Here is a 13914-nt window from a genome sequence, read left to right on the forward strand (position 1 = left end):
CTCCAACTCCCCACCGCCAAACACATCTTCCCCTCATTCCCCCCTGTCAGCATAAGGACCGTTCCCTCCGGGATGCCCTGGTCCACTCCTCCAACACCCTCAACACCTCATTTCCTTCCCACGGCACCTTCCCATGCAATCGCTGAAGGTGCAACACCTGCCCCTTTACCTCAACAACGTCCAAGGGCCCATACACTTCTTTCAGGTGAAGCAGCACTTCACTTGTACCTCCTTCAATTTGGTATACTGCATTCACTGCTCCCAATGTGGTCTCCTCTACATCAGGGAGACCAAACGTAGACTGGACGACCACTTTGCGGAACACCTTCGGTCTGTCCTCAAGCATCACCCAGACCATCCTGCTGCTTGCTATTTCAACACACCATCCTGCTCTCATGCCTACATGTTCATCCTTGGCCTGCTGCAATGTTCCATTGAAGCCCAACGCAAACTGGAGGAACAGCACCTCATCTTCTGATTAGGCACCTTACAGCCTTCTGGACTTAACATTGACTTCAGACCATAAACTCTCTCCTCCATCCTCACCCCCTTTTTTTTTCATCCCCTTCTACATTCATTTTTTTTTATCCACTTATTTTTAGTTTTATTCATTTATCCATATTCATATAGTTTTATCCTCTTTTATATCCCATTTTCTATCTATTTTTTCCCCACCACCTGCTTCTCCCCCTACCTCATCCCCTCCAGGGCCATCTGCGCTTGTTTCATATTGTTTTTTCACATAATGCTACCCTTGTTCTGCTTTCTTACCTTTACGCCACTATTAGCACCTTTTTTTAGCACTAATCACTACCCTTAACAATCTCTTTGTCCTTTAGTTTCATGACATCTTTGTCAATCCCTCCTTTGTCCCCACCTATTGCTGGCCTTCTATCCAGCACCACCTGCCCCACCCCTCCTTCAGCAGTATAAATTTAATCACATTCCCACTTCTCTTCAGCTCTGAAGGGTAATACGGACTCAAAATGTTAACTTTGTTTTTCTCTCTCCACAGATGTTGTCAGACCTGTTGAATTTTTCCAGCATTTTCTGTTTTTGTTTCAGATTTCCAACATCTGCAGTATTTTGATTTCATCTTAGTTATTGAGATCTAACTGATTTTAAGGCACAAAGAAATAATTTGTGGCGAAGCGTATATTACTGCACAATATTACAAACAGATAAAAGAACGTGTCATCAGGAGCCAAATCAAGATATTGGGTGCATTTTATCCTTGGGCAGCATTATAAAACTGGAGATAATGAATTAACTGCCTGTTATCTACTGGGGATTCCCAACTCTCCCCAGAACAAAACTGCAGCATCCCAAGAGATCAGCAATTTAAATTTCCCACTGCAGTCCGCCCTCACACTCCAACCCAATGTTGTCACTTTACTGCCAGCACACAGGCCTGAGCTTGGCTGGTCTGGGAGCTTGGAGAATGGGGGACTGTGGACTGGGAGCTTGGAGAGTGGGGGACTGGGAGCTTGGAGGGTGGGGAATGGGAGCTTGGAGAGTGGGAGACTTGGGAATGGGAACTCGGGAATGGGAGTTTGGAGAGTGGGAGACTCGAGAATGAGAGCTTGGTGAGCGGGGAGACTCGGGAATGGGGGCTCAAAGAGAAAGGGGGAATGGGGACTCAGGGAGACTGGGGAATGTGGGCTTGGAGAGAGAGAAAGATTGGGGAATGGGGGCTTAGAGAGGGAGACTGGGGAATGGGAGCTTGGAGAGAGGGAGGGAGACTGGAGAATAGGAGCTTGGAGGAGAGAGAAAGGGAGACTGGGAATGGGGGCTTGGAGGAGAGAGAGGGATGCTGGGGAATAGGGGCTTTTTCTTATTTACTCCTGGGATGTGGGCATCGCTAGCTAGGCCAGCATTTATTGACCATTCATAATTGCCCTTGAGAAGATGATGGTGAGCTGCCTTCTTGGAACCCCTGCAGTCCATGTGGTGTAGGTACATCCACAGTGCTGTTCGAGAGGGAGTTCCATGATTTTGGCCCAATGACAGTAAAGGAACAGCAATATATTTCCAAGTCAGGATTGTGAGTGGCTTGGAAGGGAACTTCCAGGTGGTGATGTTCCCATGTCTCTGCTGCCCTTGTCCTTCTAGATGGTAGTGGTCGTAGGTATGGAAGGTGCTGTTGAAGAAGCCTTGGCGAGTTCCTGCAGTGCATATTGTAGGTGGTACACACTGCTGCTAATGTGCGTCGGTGGTGGAGGGAGTGAATGTTTGTGGATGTGGTGCCAATCAAGCGGACTGCTTTGTCCCGGATAGTGTCAAGCTTCTTGAGTATTGTTGGAGCTATGCTAATCCAGGCAAGTGGAGAACATTCCACCACACTCCTGACTTGTGCCTTGTAGATGGTGGACAGGCTTTGGGGAGTCAGGAAGTGAGTTACTCGCCACAGGATTCCTAGCCTCTGACCTGCTCTTGTAGTCACAGTATTTATATGGCGAGTCCAGTTCAATTTCTGGCCAAGGGTAACCATGTTATGATATATTGATAGTGGAGGATTCAGCGACGGTAATGCCATTAAATGCCTGTATGTGTGTGTGGGTCTGTGTGTCTGTCTCTGTGTGTGTGCGTGAGTCTGCCTGCCTGCGTGAGTGTGTGTGTGTGTGCGCGTGCATGTGTGCGAGAAAGAGAGAGAGAGACAGAGCTGGTGATTTTGTGTGCGAGTGTGAAAACCCTGAGACTTGGAGTGAGCTGGAAACACACATGCTGCCTTCCTCATCCTCCACCTCAAAAACCTACTGACAAAGCAAATCGGGAAAGGAGGAAAACCCAGGTTGAAAGGCAACCCGCTTCCAATGCCTGCTTTCGTATCAGTTCTGCTGAGGCCAACATGGAATGTGTGCCACCAGAGGTGAATGCAAGGTCAGTGTTAGTGAAACCCAAGTCCTTAGCTCAGACCTGGTCCCCACCCCTTCCCTAGTAACCGTGGGGCCTAGTCTGTCTCTCTCTAGCTCTGCTCCTTAAGTGAAAAGGCAAAAAAAAAAGTTTTATTGGTGAACTCTGCTGCTTGGCACATTTTAATGGGATTTTTTATTATTTACCCCTCTTTGAAATGCATTGGTTTGGCATTGATATTTTTGAAATTTGTGTTTAATGTTATGAGAAAACTTATCTTACTAAAATTTGAGCATCAGCCCCTTGAGTGAGAAAAAAATTGACATGTGCCCCACCCCCCAACTTGAAAAGGTTGGACAAGCCTGGTTTCAATGTTTCGGAATGTGTCTCCCTCCTTTCTGTTTGGTGCCGACAAAACTCACTACGGTCACTTGTACTGGCCAGTTAGTTTTGGTTGTTTGTGATTTTAACCACGAGTCAAGCTAACATTTCTAATATTCAAGATAACATTGCAACTGGGACCTGCTTTACCAATGAGTAACTTCAGATTCTAAATCTAGATTGAAGTTCTTTCAGTGGATGGTGCAATTATTAGACTGTGTTGACTGCAAGTCCTTTCTTGCCAATGGTTGAGGTCAGAGACTCAGAGTCAGTATCTATGTTTAATTCATAAGAATATAAGAAATAGGAGCAGGTGTAGACCATATAGCCTGATCCACCATTCAGTACCATCTTGGCTGACCTTCTGCTTCAACCTCACTTTGAGGTGTCAGCTGTGGCTCAGTCCATAGCACCCTCGCCTTTGAATCAGAGGGTTGTGGGTTCACGTCCCACTCCCGGAAACCAAGAACTGTGATTGTACTCGAAAGAGTTGCAATCTGTGACTGTTGATAACTCGAAAGAGTTTCAACCTCACTTTGAGGTGTCAGCTGTGGCTCAGTTCATAGCACCCTCGCCTTTGAATCAGAGGGTTGTGGGTTCATGTCCCACTCCTGGAAACCAAGAACTGTGATTGTACTCGAAAGAGTTGCAATCTGTGACTGTTGATAACTCAAAAGAGTTTCAACCTCACTTTCCCACCTGCTCCTCATATCCCTTGATTCCCTGAGAGACTAAAAATCCGTTTATCCCAGCCTTCATTACATTCAGTGATAGAGCATCCATAACCTGGGGTAGCAAATTCAGAAGTTACACAACCCTTTGAATGAACAAGTTTCTTCTTGCCACAATCCGAAATGATTGACTTCTTATCCTGAGACTGTTCTAGATTCCCCAGCCAGGGAAAAGAACCTCCCAGTATCTGCCCTGTCAGGCCATTTCAGAATCCTGTGTGTTGCATTGGGATCACCTCTCGTTCTTCCAAACTCAGGAGAGTATAGGCCCAATTTACTAGCTTTTCATCATAGGACAACCCCCTCACCCCAGAATCAATCTAATGAGTCTTGTCCGCACTCCAAAACAAGTTTATCCTTCCTTAAATATGGAGACCATAACTGCACACAGTATTCCAGGTATGATCTCACCAAAGCCCTGAACAATTGTAGCAGGACTTCCTGATAACTGTACTCAATTCCAGTGCAATAAAGGCTAACATGCTATTTGCCTTTCCTAATTGTTTGCTGTACCTTCATGCTAACTTTGAGTTCCTTGTACGAGCACAACGAAGCCTCTCTGAACATCAATATTTCACCAGCATTTCATCAAATGACAGGTAGCGTATGGAATCATATGGAGCAAGTTCCCTCCTCCATGTGTGCTGTGATGTTCATTATAATCTAAACTATCTGAGAGAGAGTTTACATTGGGCCTGAAGCCCAAGTCTATTGCTTTTCTTATGTAAGGTATCGTGGATATTTGGCCAAATAAGGCTCCCTCAGTTATTATTAGGGCTTTAATATAGTTATTTGTAAGCAAAGGAACCCTGAAGACTTTTGAATAGTAGTTAGCGCAATTAACTCAGCCTGCAGGTTTGTGAACCAAACAGTTTGGGGCCATAGGGTGAGTGAGGTTTAGTGAAGCAGGTACAGGGAGTGAGATGCAGAGTGAGTGAGATCTAGGATGAGCTAACTAATTACTGCTTGGAAGCAATGGATTTCGGCAAATTCCTAAAGTCTACATTAATTAACTTTGTGAGCCTACTGTTCATAAGTACCTGACCTAGGGTCCTTACATCATGTTAAGTCTGCGTTGTGGAACCATTACTGCAGACTTGATCATTCTCAAATTTTGTTATCCGGGTGTCATGGTTTGTTGTTACTGAAACTGTCAAATTCTGTTTTTATTGTATGAGATTTTGTTCTTCATATGAGTGTTCTGGGGATTGAGTTCCACAATTCTGCCTGAAAACCAATGACCCTCGTAAAACTATGCACTAGAGTTGGTATTATTTACATGTGCTTTCCTGATTTTACTGATGTTTTGAGGGCTGCATTCTGTAATACCCTCCATTTTTCTATGAAAAGTAAGAACTAGTGCCCTTGCTCTTAATACGTGTTGAGCACATGTGTAGCAGTGAACCAGAGCAGTGACTGAACGGATACTGTTGCAAAACAACTTCAGAGGTGTGCATTAATAAACATGATGTTTTTGCTCAACATTGTAATTTTTAAAATGCTGTAAGTTTTGAATTACTTCTTAAAATTTATCCTTCAGCTGTGTGTTGCTGGCAAGGCCAGCATTTTCTAGCCTATCCCTGGCTGATCATGTACAAATGAGTAGCTTTCTCAGCCACTTCAGAGGTCCGCTAATAGTCAACCACGTTGGATTGGAACTGGAGTAACGTGTAGTCCAAAGAGGATAAAGATGTCAAGTTTCCTTCCCTAAAGGGCATCAGTGAACCAGTTGGGTTTTGATGACAATGCAATAGCTTCATGCTCACTTTTAGGGGAGGCGAAGGCATAGTGGTATTGTTGCTGGTCTAATAATCCAGAGACTCAGGGCAACCTGGGGACCTGGGTTCGAATCCCGCCTTGGCAGATGGTGGAATTTGAATTCAATAAAAATCTGGAATTAAAAGTCTAACGATGACCATGAAACCATTGTTGTAAAAAAAAACCCATCTGGTTCACTAATGTCCTTTAGGGAAGGAAATTTGCCGTCCTTACCTAGTCTGGCCTACATGTGATTCCAGACCTACAGCAATGTGGTTGACTCTTAAATGCCCTCTGAATGATGGGCAATAAATGCTGGCCTGAATGAATAAAAAAAATACTTTTACTGATATGAGTTTTAAGTTCTAAAATTTTTTTGAAGTTAATTCAAATTCTCAAAACTGGAGTAACGTGAAGTCCAAAGAGGATAAAGATGTCAGGTTTCCTTCCCTCACGTGGTGAGGTTTGAATTACTGTTCACTGGATTATCCACAAAAAAATCACTCTTCACGACATAGTGAGGCTTTTTTCTTTTACTCCACCCTTCCCACAATCCAAATTTCTTCACACCTGACCACACAGATTCTTGTTGGGTGCTTTTTCACAATAAAAAACAGAAAATAGGTCCTTGTGATCAACACATCATCTGATGGTGTCTTTTAGCCATAACCCAACCAGAGGAATGTAATTATAAAGATCTTTATACTTTCAGTCCATAGGTTGTTTCCATTTTAAGATTCTTGTTCTGTTTAGGTGTTGACGAAGCCCTTAAACCTTCAGGACCAAAGGCAACACAATTTGGTTATGCATCTCCTCAAGCTTGTCCTGAACTGCCTTAGCTTTGACTTCATTGGGAGCTCAGCCGATGAATCTACAGATGACCTTTGCACTGTGCAGATTCCAACCAACTGGAGGACAGGTGAGATGGGACAACAAAGGAAATGGCAAGACTGCTTTTGTTTTATTTAAATTGTATGAAGTTAATTCGGGGAAAAAAATCAGACTTCCATTTAAAAATAAATAATTAAAAACCCATAAACACTAGAAACTGAATTAAAAGCAGAAATTGATCAGCATCTGAAAGAAGAAAGTTAGATTACATTTTGGGTTAATTCTCATGAAGCATTCCAGCCAAATATTAATCTTTGTCTTCTTGGTGTTGCTAGCCTGCCACATATTTCCATCAATTTCTGTTTAAAGTCCTTCCTTTTTATTTAGCAATTATTATTTCTTCTGGTATTTTGATTTGTAGAATATAATTTGTGTTACTACTGTTTCGCTATAGTTTCAGATTCACAGACTGCAGCCACTGAACCATGTATGGGAATCAAGGAAAGCTATAAAGAGAATAAAAGCAAAATTCTGCAGATAAGAAGCAAATTACTGTGGATGCTGGAAATCTGAAATAAAAACAGAAAGTGCTGGAAATACTCGGCGGGCCTGGCAGCATCTGTGGAGAGAGAAAAAGAGTTAATGTTTTGAGTCTGTATGACTCTTCAGAGCTGTAGAGAGGTAGAAATGTGATGGGTTTTATGCTGGTGAAAATGGGGAGGGGGAGGAAGGACAAAAAGGAAGGTCTGGGCTAGGGTAGAGGGTGAGTGAGATTAAATAACACAGATGCCATGGAATGAAAGGCCAAGCGAGTGGTAATGGTTGTAGCAAAGAAACAAAGCATTAGTCCATTGAATGTTAATGGCAGAATAATGAAGGTCTCTGTCTGAAAGCAGAAACATGAAAACAATTTACAGGCTGGCTTTAAAAAAAAAAATTGAATCAAAATGGAAGACAGAGTTCATGGCCTGAGTCCAGAAGGCTGTAAAGTGCCTAATCGGAAATTGACGCGCTGTTAATGAAGCGTGGGTGAGCTTCACTGGAACACTACAGGCTGAGAACAGAAGTGTGAGTATGAGAGCAAGGTGGTGAATTAAAATGGCAAGCAACTGGAAGATCGGGGTCATGCACAAAGTGGCCACCCAGCCTGCGTTTGGTCTCCCCAAAATAGAAGAGACCACATTGTGAGCAGCAAATACAGTAGACTAAAGTAAAAGAAGTACATGCAAATTGCTGCTTAGCCTGGAAGGAGTGTTTGGGGCCTTGGACAGTGAGACGAGAGGAGGTAAAAGGGCAGGTATTACCTCTTCTGCAATTGCATGGGAAGGCACTGTGGGAAGGGGACGAGGTGTTGAGGAAAATAGAGGAGTCGACCAGAGTGTTGTGGAGGAAACAGACCCTTTGGAATGCTGACAGGGGAGGGGAGGGAAAGATGTGTTTGTTGGTGGAATCACGCTGGAGGTGGTGGAACACCTCTACCACATCGAACCAACCCTCTTTTCTGTAAGGAGAACATCTCAAGCTTCTCCAATCTATCCACATAACTGAAGTTCTCATCCCTGGAACCAGTCTTTTCTACACCATCTCCAAAGTCTTCACATCCATCTTAAAGTGGGTGCCCAAAATTGGAAATGATACTTTAGTTCAGGCTGAACCAGTGTTTTATAAAGGTTCACCATAACCTTCTTGATTTTGTTCTGTATGCTTCCATTTATAAAACCCAGGATCCTGTATGTCTTTTCAATCACTATATCAACCTGTCCTGCCAACTTCAACGATTTGTGCACATATACCCCAGATCTCTGTTACTGCACCCACTTTAGAACTGTACCCTTTATTTTATATTGTCTCTCCTTGTTCCTCCTATAAAAATCACTTCACACTACTCTGCATTAAATTTCACTTGCCACTGGTCCACCCATTCCACCAGCCTTCCTATTTCCTCTTGAAGTCTATCATTATTCTTCACACAGTACAAAATATTTCTGAGTTTTGTGTCATATGCAAATTTTGACATTACACCTGAACACCCAAGTCAAAGTCATTAACATTAAAAAAGCAGGATTCTAGTCCCAACCTCTGGGAAACCTTATTTAAATCCTCCCCCAGGTCTGCTAAACAACCATTCAGCAATATTCTCTGTTTCCTGCCACTTGGTTAAATTTGTATCCACTTGCTATTGTCCCTTTTATTTCATGGGCTTCAACTTTGCTGGAAGCCTATTATGTGGCACTTCACTAAGTACCTTTTGGAAGTCCATATTTAACTGCATTGCCATCATCAACCCATCTGTTACCTCATCAAAATACTCAATCAAGTTAGTTCAATATGAAATAAAATCAGGAAATGCTGGAAATACTCAGCAGGTCAGGCAACATCTGTGGAGAGAAAAACAGTTACATTTTCAGTTCGATGAGTTTTCATCAGAAATGAGAAAAGTTAAGACATATTACATTGTAGAATCAGAGAATCATAAAATGTTTACATCCTAGAAGGAGGCCATTCAACCCGTCGTGTCCATGCCGGCTCTTTCAAGAGCGAATCAGCTAGTTGCGCTGCCGAGCCTTTTCCCTGTAGCCCTGCAATTTTTTTCTCTTCAGACAATTAACCAATATCCTTTTGAAAACCAAGATTAAATCTACCTTCACCACACTTGCAGGCAATATATTCCAGATCCTAACCATTCACATCAAATTAGTGTTCCTCAGTTTGCGACCCTTCAGTGGGGATTGTTACCCCCTGTCTGCTCTGTACAGAGCCCTCAGGATTTTGAATACCTCTATCAAACCTCCTCTCAACTTTCTCCTCTTGAAGGAGAACATCTTCAGCTTCTCCAATCTATCCTCATAGCTGAAGTCTCCCTTCCCTGGAACCAGTCTTGTAAATCGTTTCTGAGCCCTCTGCAATGCCTGCACAACCTTCAGAAAGCATGGTGCCCAGAACTGGGGACGCTACTCCAGCTGAGGCCAAAACAGTGTTTTACAAAGGTTTACCATAACCTCCTGCCACCTTCAATGATTTGTGCAGATATACCACTGGATCTCTCTTTTCCTGCACCCTTTTTGGAATTGCACCCTTTATTTTATATTGTTTCTCCTTTTCTTGCCACCAAAATGTGTTATTTCACACTTCTGTGCATTACATTTCATCTGCCAGATATTTCCACCCATTCTGCCTGTCTGTGTCCTTGTGAAGTCTATCACTATCCTTCTCACAGTTGTCAATACTTGCATGTTTTGTACCATCTGCAAATCTTGAAATTGTGCCCTGCACCCCCAAGTCCAGGTTATTACTGTAGATCAATAAAAACAGTGGTCCGAATACTAATCCCTGAGGAACCCTCCTCTGTTTCTTCCTCCAGTTCAAAAAACATCCGTTCACCACGACTCTGTTTCCTTTCACTCAACCAGCTTCATATCTATGCTGCCACTGTTTCTTTTTATTCCATGGCCTTTAACTTTGCTGACAAGCTTGTTATTTGGTACCTTATCAAAAGCCCTTTGGAAGTCCATGTACACAGTATCAACTACATTTCACTCCTCAACCCTTGCTGTTACCTCGTCAAAAATCTCAAGTTAGTTAAATATAATTTTCCGTTAACAAGTTCGTGCTGGATTTCCTTAAACAATTCACATTTGTCCACGTGACTGTTAATTTTGTCCCGAGTTATCATTTCTAGAAGCTTTCCCACCAACAAGATTAAACTGATTGGCCTATAGTTGCTGGGCTTATTCTTACACTCTTTTTTGAATAAGGGTATACATTTGCATTCTGGCACCACCCCTGCATCTAAGGAGGATTGGAAGATTTTGACTAGTGCCTCCTCAGTTTACACCCTTATTTGTCTCAGTATCCTCGGAAGAATCCCACCTGGTCCTGATGACTTATCAAATTTAAGTAGAAGGAGCCTTTCTAATACCTATTCTTTATCAATTTTCAGTCCATCTTGTGTCTCAGCTACCTCCAATTTCACCATGACTTTGGAAGCATCTCCTTCCTTGGTAAAGATAGATGCAAAGTACTCCTTTAATACATCAGTCATGCCCTCTGCCTTCATGCAGAAATCTCCCTTTTGGCCCTAATCGGCCCACTCCTCCTTTTACCATTCTTTTACTATTTTTATGTCAAAGAAGACTTTTGGATTCCCTTTTATGTTGGCTGATAATCTCTTATCATAATCTCTCTTGGCTTCTCATTTTTTTTTGCTTGCTCTCTGAACTTTCTAGATTCAACTTAGTTCTCAATTGTATTATCAACCTGAAAGCTGTCATGCGCACCTTTTTTCTGTTTCATCTTACTTTCCATCTCTTTCGTCATCCAGGGAGCACTGTCTGTTTGTCTTACCATAGCCCTTGTGAAAATCTATCTCCACTTCACCTGAATCATATCTTTTTTAAAGGCAGCCCATTGTGTCTTTGCAGTTTTGCCTGCCAATCTTTGATTTCATTTTACCTGGGCTGGATATGATCTTGCCCCATTGAAACTGGCACTCCTCCAATTAATCATTTTTGTTCTAGATTGCTCCTTGTTCTTTTGCCAAGCTTTTAAACATTTTAAGTAAGTGAAAGATGTTTGTGAGGGGTGGTGGTGGAGGTGGAAAAAGGAAAAAAGGGAAGGTTTGTGATAAGGTGGAAGGTAGGAGTGACAGAAGAGTTAGCGGTACAGGGCCAAAGAGATTGGTAATGGGACAAGTAAAGAAACAAAAGATTTGTCTCGAGGTGGTGTGAATGGCAGAATGATGAATTGCTGCCGTCTGAAAGCAAAAATAGGGGGAAAACGAGGGTATAACCAAAACCTGCAAAGAAATAGAAAACAAAGTGGGTGCAGTGAAGAGCGGAGTTAATAGGACGGGTGTTACTTCTCCTGAGTTTGCAAGGAAAGGTGCAGTGGGAAGGAGAGTGTGAGAGGAGAACCCCAAGCCAGGCAGTCAGCAGTACCTTGAGAAGTGTGCGAGAGGACCACCCTGGGACAGGCAGTCAGCAGCACCTAGAGGAGAGTGTGAGAGGACCACCCTGGGGCAGGCAGCCAGCAACACCTAGAGGAGAGTGTGGGTGGAGGACCCTGGACAGGCAGTCAACAGCAGCTGGAGGAGAATGCAAAAGGAGGACACTAGGACAGGCAGTCAGGAGCATCAAGAGGAGAGTGCGAGAGGAGGACCTTGAGCCAGACAGCCAGCTGCACCTAACTTCACAAGAGAAACATAAGTTCATTAGTTGGTGACAAGCTGCTGTTAGGGAGTGTCATCAAGTAGCTGAGAATTAGAACAATTCATTATTTTAAAAAGGGGCTACTTACATTTAAGTAAGAAACACAAGCAATCGGGAAATAAAGTTAAGTGGAGGCTAGATAAAATAAAGTTGCATAAGTAAAGCAAAGTAAAATAAAGTTAATGCAAGGGAAGTAAATTGAAACCATGGCAGGACAGTTCGGTCGCGGGGTATGTGCGTCTTATAATATGTGGGAAGTTGTGGTTGCAACCCGTGTCCTAGACTACCACATATGCAGGAAGTGTCACCAGCTGCAGAACCTTGAGCTCCGGCTTTCGGAGCTTGAGTGGTGACTGGAGTCACTGTGGCACATCTGCTAGGCAGAGAACTACGTGGATAGCATGTTCAGAGAGCTGGTCGCACTGCAGGTTAGGAGCCTAGAGGCACAAAGGGAATGGGTGACCGCCAGGCAGCCCAAGAAAATTAGGCAGGTAGTGCAGGAGTCCTATGGGGTCCCGCTCACCAATCGGTTTTCCATTTTGGATACCAGTGAGGGCGTTGGTTCCTTGGAGGAGCGCAGTCAGAGCCACGTTTGTGGCACCACAGTCAGCTCTGCTGTACAGGAGGTGAGAAAGAAGAGGGTAAGAACAGTAGTGATAGGGGATTTGTTAGGGGAACAGACAGGCATTTCTGTGGCTGTCGACGTGACTCCAGGATGGTATGTTGCCTCCCTGGTGCCAGGGTCAAGGATGTCATGGAGTAGCTGCAGGAGATTCTTCTGGGGGAGGGTGATCAGCCTGAGGTCGTGGTCCATATTGGTACCAATGACATAGGTAGGAAAGGGGATGAGGTCCTGAAAATAGACTTTAGGGAGCTAAAAAGGAGATTGAAAAGCAGGACCTCTAAAGCAGTAATCTCAGGATTACTCCCCATCCCACATGTAAGTGAGTATAGAAATAAACACATGGCTGGAAAGCTGGTTTGGAGGAAGGGCATCAAATTTCTGAGACATTTGGACCGGTTCTGGGGATGGTGGGACCTGTACAAGCCGGTCTACACCTGAACAGGACTGGGATGAATATCCTCGCAGGGAGATTTGCTAGTGCTGTTGGAGGCAGTGTTTAAACTAGATTGGCAGGGGGATGGGAACCGGAGGGCAAATTCAGAGTAGGGAACGGGAGATAAAGAATTAGTGAGTGACTCTGAGAGACAGAAGTAGCACACGTTAAAAAGTGTACTGCACAGGAATTTGGCAGTGTTAAAAGGTAGATATGTAAATACAAGGAGTGTAGTAAATAAAGCCAATGAGCTGAGGGCACAGATAGACACATGGCAGCACGATATCATGGCTATAATGGAAACTTGGCTTAAGGAGGGGCAAAAATGGCAACTCAACATCCCTGGATATAGAGTTTTCAGGCAGGATATGGAGGGGGATAAAAATGGTGGGGGTGTAGCATTATTGGTTAAAGAATCAACTCCAGTTGTGAGGAGGGATGATATACTAAATGAAGCATCTAATGAAGCCATATGGATTGAGCTCAGAAAACAAAAAGGGCAGTCACACTGCTAGGAGTGTACTATGGGCCCCCAAATAGTGGAAGGGAGCTAGAAGGCCAAATATGTAGATAGATTTTTGAGTGCAAAAACAATAGGGCTATAATCACTGGGGACTTCAACTATCCTAATAATTGGGATACGAACGATGTGAAGGGCACAAAATTCTTGAACTGCATTCAGGAGAACTTTTTTATCCAGCACGTAACAAGCCCAACGAGAGGGGACACAATTAGGAAATGAAGCTGGGCAGCTGGCTAAAGTAGCAGTGGGGGATCATTCTGGAGATAGTGACCATAATATAGTTAGATTTAACATCATTATGGAAGAGAAAGATAGAACAGGAGTTAAATTTCTAAATTGTGGGAAGACAAATTTTATAAAGCTGAGAGGTGAGCTGGCGAGAGTGGACTGGATCCAGCTATTTGAGGGAAAAACTGTGTCAAATCAGTGGGAGGCATTCAAAGGCAAGATTCTACGGGCACAGTGTAGGCATGTCCCCACAAAGAATAAGGGCGGTACTGCCAAATCTAGAGCCCCCTGGTTATCCAGAAGCATACAGGCCAAGATAAAGCAGAAAAATAAAGCTTATGACA

At 43.5% G+C, this 13914-nt stretch overlaps 1 protein-coding gene across 1 annotated transcript in view; it reads left to right on the forward strand.

Annotated features, from left to right (window-relative positions):
• Window positions 1-13914, forward strand: part of LOC144685323 (ran-binding protein 17-like) — a 947082-nt gene that overhangs the window by 121540 nt on the left and 811628 nt on the right. Inside the window, exon 7 of the mRNA XM_078549733.1 lies at window positions 6477-6642. Coding sequence (XP_078405859.1) covers window positions 6477-6642 — 166 coding nt within the window. The remainder of the gene's footprint in view (window positions 1-6476; window positions 6643-13914) is intronic.

The sequence above is a fragment of the Cetorhinus maximus genome, chromosome 10 (genome assembly GCF_964194155.1).
Source record: "Cetorhinus maximus chromosome 10, sCetMax3.hap1.1, whole genome shotgun sequence".
NCBI lineage: Eukaryota > Metazoa > Chordata > Chondrichthyes > Lamniformes > Cetorhinidae > Cetorhinus > Cetorhinus maximus.